General features: G+C 45.3%; 2 protein-coding genes across 3 annotated transcripts in view; one reads left to right on the forward strand and one right to left on the reverse strand.

Annotated features, from left to right (window-relative positions):
• The window catches only part of lamp1a (lysosomal associated membrane protein 1a), an 18962-nt gene extending 12556 nt beyond the window's left edge, over positions 1-6406 (forward strand). The window contains exons 5-9 of the mRNA XM_056246983.1: positions 46-245; positions 355-477; positions 821-887; positions 4553-4720; positions 5701-6406. Of these exons, the coding sequence (XP_056102958.1) occupies positions 46-245; positions 355-477; positions 821-887; positions 4553-4720; positions 5701-5840 (698 nt within the window). The 3' untranslated portion in view covers positions 5841-6406. The remainder of the gene's footprint in view (positions 1-45; positions 246-354; positions 478-820; positions 888-4552; positions 4721-5700) is intronic.
• A 1826-nt stretch (positions 6407-8232) lies between these two features.
• Positions 8233-10000, reverse strand: part of grtp1a (growth hormone regulated TBC protein 1a) — a 17594-nt gene continuing 15826 nt past the window's right edge. For both annotated transcript variants that reach the window (XM_056246984.1, XM_056246985.1), the window contains 4 exons: positions 9786-9882; positions 9300-9472; positions 8709-8894; positions 8233-8435 (listed from right to left, as the gene is read on the reverse strand). In XM_056246984.1, coding sequence (XP_056102959.1) covers positions 8343-8435; positions 8709-8894; positions 9300-9472; positions 9786-9882 — 549 coding nt within the window. In that variant the 3' untranslated portion in view covers positions 8233-8342. The remainder of the gene's footprint in view (positions 8436-8708; positions 8895-9299; positions 9473-9785; positions 9883-10000) is intronic.

Below are 10000 nucleotides of genomic sequence, written 5' to 3' on the forward strand. Positions count from 1 at the left end.
TAATTTGAAGCCCTGTGTAATCAAGCTGAGGTGTGTGTTGTGCAGAGAGTGTTTGCAGTGCTGATCAGACGTCTACAACCGTCGCCCCGACACACACACCCAGAACCACAGCTGCCCCCCCCGCCCCCCCACACACCCCGGACCGGGGCAACTACAGCGTTACCAACGGCAACGGCACCGTCTGTCTACTGGCGCTGATGGGGTTGCAGCTCAACGTCACACACTTCTCAAAGTCCCTGAACCAGGTGACACACACACTCTCTCACACACACACACACACACACACACACACACACACACGTCCTGCTGTGGTCATGTTTCCCGCCGCTGACGCTTCATCTGATCCCTCCACAGAGCGTCAGTGAGGTCGTGAACCTGCAGCCCAACAGCACCAGGGCCTCGGGGTCGTGCGGGGTCACGGTCGCCACCCTGACGCTGACCCAGGATCAGACCGACCTCGCGCTCACCTTCACACTGGTCAGGCTCTCTCTGTTCCCTGTGTCATGTGACTCATCATGTCTCGTGTTTCGCTGCAGAACTCAATAATATATATTATTTTCAGATACACATATAAACATTATACAATCATTTTTTGGTAAAGTTTTAGCATTTTTAGTTTGAATGTTGAGCATGTTTAGGTTTGTCTATGTGTACTGAAGCATTCCTCGCATTCCACTCATTCCTAAGGGGGTCAGATCGACCCGAGAGGGAAGGATTTGTTACTTGGTTAAATTTCAACCACAAAACTCCTCGAATACATTGTGTCTCTCTGATCATGTGACTCTTCCTCCCTCTGATCATGTGACGTGTGTCGCTGCAGAACTCGACCACGCAGAAGTTTCATCTGAGCGCTGTCAACATATCCGCCTTCTGGTCTGACATGACGGGTGAGTGAGTTCAGGACTCTAGACTCCAGTGTTAGTGCGTTCAGTCAGGGCTTTCAGACAGACACACACACACACACACACACACACACACACACACACAGACACACACACACACACACACACACAGACACTTCATCTGATCCCTCCACAGGACTCTAGACTCCAGCATTAGTGCTTTCAGACAGGGCTTTCAGACACACACAGACACACACAGACACACACAGACACACACAGACACAGACAGACACAGACAGACACAGACAGACACAGACAGACACAGACAGACACAGACAGACACAGACAGACACAGACAGACACAGACAGACACAGACAGACACAGACAGACACAGACAGACACACACAGACACACACACACAGACACTTCATCTGATCCCTCCACAGGACTCTAGACTCCAGCATTAGTGCTTTCAGACACACACAGACACACACAGACACACACACACAGACACACACAGACAGACACAGACAGACACACACAGACAGACACACACACACTGACACACACACACACACAGACACTTCATCTGATCCCTCCACAGGACTCTAGACTCCAGCATTAGTGCTTTCAGACACACACAGACACACACACAGACACACACAGACAGACACAGACAGACACACACAGACAGACACACACACACTGACACACACACACACAGACACTTCATCTGATCCCTCCACAGGACTCTAGACTCCAGCATTAGTGCTTTCAGACAGGGCTTTCAGACACACACAGACACAGACAGACAGACACACACACACACAGACAGACACAGACAGACACAGACAGACACACACACACTGACACACACACACAGACACTTCATCTGATCCCTCCACAGGACTCTAGACTCCAGCATTAGTGCTTTCAGACACACACAGACAGACACACACAGACAGACACACACAGACAGACACACACAGACAGACACACACAGACAGACACACACAGACAGACACACACAGACAGACACACACAGACAGACACACACAGACAGACACACACAGACAGACACACACAGACAGACACACACAGACAGACACACACAGACAGACACACACACAGACACACACAGACACACACAGACAGACACACACAGACAGACACACACAGACTGACACACACACACTGACACACACACACTGACACACACTGACACTTCATCTGATCCCTCCACAGGACTCTAGACTCCAGCATTAGTGCTTTCAGACAGGGCTTTCAGACACACACAGACACACACAGACAGACACACACACACACACAGACAGACACAGACAGACACAGACAGACACACACACACTGACACACACACACACAGACACTTCATCTGATCCCTCCACAGGACTCTAGACTCCAGCATTAGTGCTTTCAGACAGGGCTTTCAGACACACACAGACACACACACACAGACACACACACACACACAGACAGACACAGACAGACACACACACACTGACACACACACACAGACACTTCATCTGATCCCTCCACAGGACTCTAGACTCCAGCATTAGTGCTTTCAGACAGGGCTTTCAGACACACACAGACACACACAGACAGACACACACACACACACACACACACACACACACACAGACAGACACACACACACTGACACACACACACAGACACTTCATCTGATCCCTCCACAGGACTCTAGACTCCAGCATTAGTGCTTTCAGACAGACAGACACAGACAGACACAGACAGACACAGACAGACACAGACAGACACAGACAGACACAGACAGACACAGACAGACACAGACAGACAGACACAGACAGACAGACACAGACAGACAGACACAGACAGACACAGACAGACACAGACAGACAGACACAGACAGACACAGACAGACAGACACAGACAGACAGACACAGACAGACACAGACAGACACAGACAGACAGACACAGACAGACACAGACAGACAGACACAGACAGACACAGACAGACACAGACAGACACAGACAGACACAGACAGACACAGACAGACACAGACAGACACAGACAGACACAGACAGACACAGACAGACACAGACAGACACAGACAGACAGACACAGACAGACAGACACAGACAGACAGACACAGACAGACAGACACAGACAGACAGACACAGACAGACACAGACAGACACAGACAGACACAGACAGACACAGACAGACACAGACAGACACAGACAGACACAGACAGACACAGACAGACAGACACAGACAGACAGACACAGACAGACAGACACAGACAGACAGACACAGACAGACAGACACAGACAGACACAGACAGACACAGACAGACACAGACAGACACAGACAGACACAGACAGACACAGACAGACACAGACAGACACAGACAGACACAGACAGACACAGACAGACACAGACAGACACAGACAGACACAGACAGACACAGACAGACACAGACAGACACAGACAGACACAGACAGACACACACAGACAGACACACACACACTGACACACACACACTGACACACACACTGACACACACACACTGACACACACACACTGACACACACACACTGACACACACACACTGACACACACACACTGACACACACACACTGACACACACACACTGACACACACACAGAGACACTTCATCTGATCCCTCCACAGGACTCTAGACTCCAGTGTTAGTGCTTTCAGTCAGGGCTTTCAGACACACACACAGACACTCGCTCACACACACACAGTCACGTCCTGCTGTCGTCATGTTTCCCGCAGATTGTTTTCACTCAATCATCCATACAAATACACAATTATAAATTTTCATAAAACAAAAACCAGCATAAATATCCACATGACAGCGATGTTCCACATACACTATTATACTAAATACAAGATCATTCCAATGTTGGTGTAAAGATTAAGTTGTTTTCAAATGTACAAAGAGCCTCACTATAACACCACTGGTCCAGAAAAAAGTTATATTTAAATTTATAATCAACCAAAAATTCTGGCCTTTACAAATTCTTTATACGTGTTCTCACGAGTCGAGGAAGAAGCCGGATGTGTGTCAGTTTATTCAGTCTTAAAGTGAAAGTAGCCTAATATTCCTGCTGTCATCTGTGTCATTAATGTTCATAAAACAACACAATACAGCTTTAACAAAGATTAAACTATATTTCATTTCTACAGTGAACAAAGAGTGTTATTTTACATTTAGGCTTAATTATTCATTTCTGTACCTGAATACTAATATTAGACTTTGCAACTTTGTTATTTAGTGTTAATCTCTGCTTGTAATGTGTGTATTTGTTCTTATTTTATTACTGACTGTCCACTTGTTTTTAATAATGCTTGAACTTTATCAGTATGCTAGTAGTGTTTGATGTGGTCTCGAAGAACTTCAAGTGAGCTTTAAGTAATAAATGAAAAGCAAAGTTGCCCCCCCCCCATATATATATATATATATATATATATATATATATATATATATATATATATATATATATATATATATATATATATATATATATATATATATATATATATATATATATATATATATATATATATATATATATATATATATATTAAAAAATGTGCTGTTCCGAAGGATGATCAGTGTCTGTGACTGATAAAGCCCAGCTGATGAAGTGTGATGTTGTTCTGGTGGTTTGACAGATCGGTTCGAGGCGAGTAACGTCTCTCTGGAGCTGCTGCAGTGCAGCGTGGGCCGCTCCTACATGTGCAGCGCTGAGCAGACGCTCGCTGTGGTTCCCGGCTTCTCCATCAACACCTTCAGCCTGCAGCTCCAGCCCTTCAACGTCACCGAGAGCCGCTTCTCTGCAGGTACTGACCCGGGTCATGTGATCCGCTGCCCAACGCCTCCTGTCCAGTCTCGCTCTGCAACTCGTCTTTCCCTGAGGGAACATACAATTATACTTACTTTATTTGTTCAGAAAGCTTATTTTATTTCATTTAGAATATATTTAGTATTATTTTTTTTTTACCTTTTAAATTACTAGATGATAATATAAATAATAATATAATAATAATAAAAAAATTAAGCACATTCCTCACATTCTTAGATTCAAAATAACTCACAATTTCATGCATAACTCTTTTAATTCAGCTCTAAATATCTTACACTGGGAGTCTTTGACCTCTTGTGGAATATAATAATAACACATGATATTTGATGCCTCTAGATGGGCTTATAGCTCTATATGGAGCAGAGGAGCTGTTCCGCTGGGTCCTAAAGCCAGTTTCTCTTCAGTGTGCGCTCACACACACATCTACACATTATACACTCATTTATTGGTAAAGTTTTAGCATTTTTAGGTTTTTCTGTGTGTACTGAAACATTCCACTCATTCCTAAGGGGGTCAGATTGACCCGAGAGTGAAGGATTTGTTACTTTTTTAAAACTTCAACCACAACTCCTCGAATCCTTTTAAAAAAGAAATTGTGTGTGCACTTGTGGTTCAAGCGCGACAAGTCCTGGAGTCTTGGACCCCTCGGATGAACACTCAATTAAAAATAAATAAATAAATAGTTTCAGGTCTAAATGACCCGAGGGAAGGATGATGGTTCAGTCAGTCACTGTGAGTTTGATTCCTAAAGAGTCTGTGACACAACTTCTGACTCAACCAATCACGTGAGTTTAGGGCGGGCCATCTGTCTGACTGACCAATGGTGGACTTGTGTTTGAAACCGTCATTAATGTTGCAGTTCTGTGTGTAACATTCAAAATCAAATAGAATAACGCCACTGACCAATCACAATCAAGTATTCCAGAGCAATGACATTTTGTGTGTGTGTGTGTACAGCGGAGGAGTGTCGTCTGGATCAGGAGAACATGCTGATTCCCATCATCGTTGGAGCGGCTCTGGCTGGGCTGGTGCTGATCGTCCTCATCGCGTATCTGATCGGGAGGAAGAGAACACACGCCGGGTACCAGACCATCTGATCTTCATCATCATCATCATCATCCTCCGTCTGGGCTGCGATTGGCTGCAGCTGGACCGAAGGAGTGTGTGTGTGAGCGAGAGCTGGTTCTTCCTTGCTGTGAGGTCAGGGGACACTGGTGTGTGTGTGTGTGTGTGTGTGTGCGACTGTCGTCTGTCTCTCAGCGACTCGTTTTCTGTTGTTCAGTTTGTTTCTCTAAAGCCGTTATATTAAAGAATCTGTGTGTGTAAATAATGATTGCTTTAGGTCAGAGGTCACGAGTGAGATCAGCCAGTTCATATCAAACGAGTCTGGCAAACCTTCACTCGTCCTCTTTTAGAAAAATCATTCATTTTATTATGTTTTTGTTCTAAAACTGTTTCATGTTTTCGGCAACACTTACAATAAGGTCTCGTCTGTGGACATCAGTCAATGCATTAACTAACATTAACAATGAGCAATCTATTTTAAAGCAGTTATGAATCTTGTTTAATGTTAGTTTTAATGTATGTTTTCTTTGTGTTTGTAGTCATTTTAATTGGCTTCATGTAAAAATAATAGCATTTACATAAGTGTGTGTGTGTACTACATACATGTGCTCATCCTGTAGTGTGTGTGTTCAGGGTTCAGGTCTCATCAACTGTCACCGTCACATGGGTAAACATACTGAACCATTTTATTCCAAATGTAGAAATGCATAAAGTTTCTGTAAGGGGTTTGCGTAGAGGATAGAAAATATAAGTGTGTGTGAGTGAGACAGAAACATAAATTATTAATATCAGGTGGCGTTAAATGCCAGTCTCACTCTCTGTCTGTTTTAGTTATATAGAAACATGAAACCTGTATAGAGCCGCTGGTGAATTACCCATGATCCCCCCCCCACACACACACACACACACACGATCAGCAGCTGTCAGTGTAACTGATGATGATGATGAAGGGTCAGTTTGTTGCTGGAGTGAAAAGGGAATTTGTGAGACTGTGCCTGTTCAACATGAATGTGAGTCTGAAAGTCTGTTGTGCTTTTCTGGGATGTTTATAAGAAACTCTTCGCTGTGTTTAAAGTGCACGTCGTCTTCATCATCATCATCATCATCATCATCAGAATGACACACAGATCCTGATGATGATGATGATGACGATGATGATGAAGCACACGATCATGTTTCATGGGTTTGATCTGCTTTGGAGTTCTTAATCATGGTGAGCTTGATGGGTCACATGACGTGTCATTGGGTCATGTGACTCCAGTGCCGTGTTTGCTGGTTTCTTTTGTAGCGAATGTTTCATTATTTTTATGCATCAGGGTTTGAGGTTAATAAATAAATAATGACTTGCACTCTGTGTCTGTGTTTAATAATAACAGTGATGACTCCCAGAATGCAACAGTGTGTGTTTAAGTCCACATCTAAATATTGGTCCTAGTTAATATAAGACTAATGCTTCAAATTATTATATACAGTGTTCTTTTAGAATTATTATATGCTAGAATAGTATTTATCAATATTTTGATACATTTTCAGTTTTAAAGTCTCATTGATTTAGTCGCGAGAGGCTTCTTCATCTCCAGTGGGAGTCTATGAGCCGGAAAATCATGGGCATTTTGGGGGAATGGGAAACTGGGGTTTCTAGGATTAACTCTACAGCGCCACCACCAGTTCAAGAATTCACCTTTCAAATGGTTTTCCCCTATGAACCCTTTGTTCTAGAGACATGAGATCCTCACGCTGATCGCATTAAGACTCCGCCCACTACAGTAGCGGCCATTTTGAGAAGTACAGTTAGTTCACAACAACTCCTGCTAAATTTGCCCAATTCTTACCGAGATAGGCTCAGATGATCTTTGGACCGATTTGAACAGAAATGACTGAACAGGTTTTTTAAATGTATCTTTGTTCAAAAGTTGTGATGTGGTTAATCGAGGCTGTATCTTAAAATTTTGCATTTTGAGCATTCCGAGGCCATTTTGAAATTTGTCATAAATTGCAAAATCTTCTAAATGTCTTGACATATCGGCACAAAATTTGGTATGGATCATCGACAGCATGTCTTGAAGGAACCTGAGAAGTTTGAGCACAGCGCCCCCTAGTGTTCCAGAGATATACAGATTTTTTGGGGGAAAAAAATGTATCCAAATTTTGTTTTCTCTGTCCTTGCATTTCTTGGTTTATGCCGATTCTGATGATCCAATTTTCCATCATTTTGTTTGTCCACCATTTTGATTTTTCTTTGCCTTGAGAGGAATTGAGCGACCAAACACGTCCAACTCTCACTATAGCACACACAGCTCACGACACGCCGATGGTTTACAGTCAGTTTTATTTCACAGTATTCTTGGTCTCAAACTAAGAAGAAATGAGAGCGGTTCAGCATTAAAGACATCTCGAGTCCAGCATCGGTGATTATTCTACAGCTATACACACAGTTCTACAAACGTAAGAAAATACACCTCTTCATGGAGTCTGTTAGCGCACTACTGAGTGAGCGTCTGCACGCTAACAGTGGGAATGTTTGAGTGTGTAAGTCAGGATTCTCCGGCTACGATCCGCGCGCGGCAGCTCTCGCGCAGCTTCGACACGCTGGACTTGGACAGACTCCCGGGATCCAGGAAGATCGCCTGGAAAACAGAAATTATTCAGTGATGTTTCAGTCACATGACCTTCATCATTACGGAAACGCTACTTCTGGCCAGGTGTGATGGGTGTGTAGATCACACTCACTGCTGACTGCTTTGAATCGATGTGTATTGTGAGAAGCGCACTGGAATAAGCATGACTGGGACAAGCGAGTCCGGCCGAGAGTAGCCGACGGGTGTTCAGTTTCTCGGCTCTCGGTGCTACTCTAACCGGCCCTGCGCGAGTGAAGGGTGAGCGTGCGGCTGGAGTTTCACCTGCATGAAGGCGTGGCAGTCGTGGACCAAGGCTCCGCTGGTGATGCGCTTGAAGCGCTCGCAGACGTCGGGCAGGTTCTGGGCCTGCAGGATCAGGTCCTGATGGCGTCGGATCAGAGTCAGAGCCACACGGAACAGGATCTTCGAGCCCTCGTAGAACAGACAGTCCCAGATCCGGAGCACCGTCTGACGGGGGCAGAAGCAGAGGGTCAGTGCGGAGCCGCTGGGTCACATGATCGACGGGTCACACGATCGCTGGGTCACATGATCACCAGGTCACATGATTGCCGGGTCACATGATCACCATGGTCACGTGATCGGCGGGTCACATGATCACCGGGGTCACACGATTGCCAGGTCACGTGATCGCCGGGTCACATGATCACCAGGGTCACATGATTGCCGGGTCACATGATTACCATGGTCACGTGATCGGCGGGTCACATGATCACCGGGTCACATGATCACCGGGGTCACACGATCACCGGGTCACGTGTTAGCCATGTCACATGATCGCCGGGTCACATGATCGCCATGTCACATGATCGCCATGTCACATGATCGCCGGGTCACATGATCACGCTCCCGTACCTCCACGGGCAGGACGTCGATGAACAGGCAGATGAACCAGGGTGAGACCACCAGAGACCACATGACCCCGTGATCCTGCATGAGCCGCCAGACCGCCGGAACCTTGAGCCGCACCAGCTCTCCCAGAACCTCCTGATCCGCCTTCAGACCCAGCATAGCCGGACCGTAGTAATCTGAGGGTGAGGAACACCGTCAAACACACACACACACACACACACACACACACTCACTCTCACACACTCACTCACTCACTCACTCTCACAAACACACACACTCACTCACTCACACACACACACACACACTCACTCTCACAAACACACACACACACACTCACTCACTCTCACAAACACACTCACACTCACTCACTCTCACAAACACACACACACTCACTCATTCACTCTCACACACACACACTCACACTCACTCACTCACATACACACACTCACTCACTCACTCACTCACTCTCACACACACACACACACACACCTGGCAGGATTCTGCCCAGTAGCGCCTCCATCAGCCAGAAGGACGTCTCCTCGTCTTTACTGATGATGATCAGATATCCTGCGATGAAGTTCATTCCCTGCAGGAGGACGAGTGTGAGAAACACACACACACACACACACACACACACACAGAGAACCAATTTTTTTTAAACAAAACATTTAATTATATTACAAGTAACTATAACTAAACAAAAA

This window comes from Rhinichthys klamathensis, unplaced genomic scaffold, assembly GCF_029890125.1.
Source record: "Rhinichthys klamathensis goyatoka isolate OS25496 unplaced genomic scaffold, OSU_Roscu_1.1 h1tg000041l_1, whole genome shotgun sequence".
NCBI classification, from domain to species: domain Eukaryota; kingdom Metazoa; phylum Chordata; class Actinopteri; order Cypriniformes; family Leuciscidae; genus Rhinichthys; species Rhinichthys klamathensis.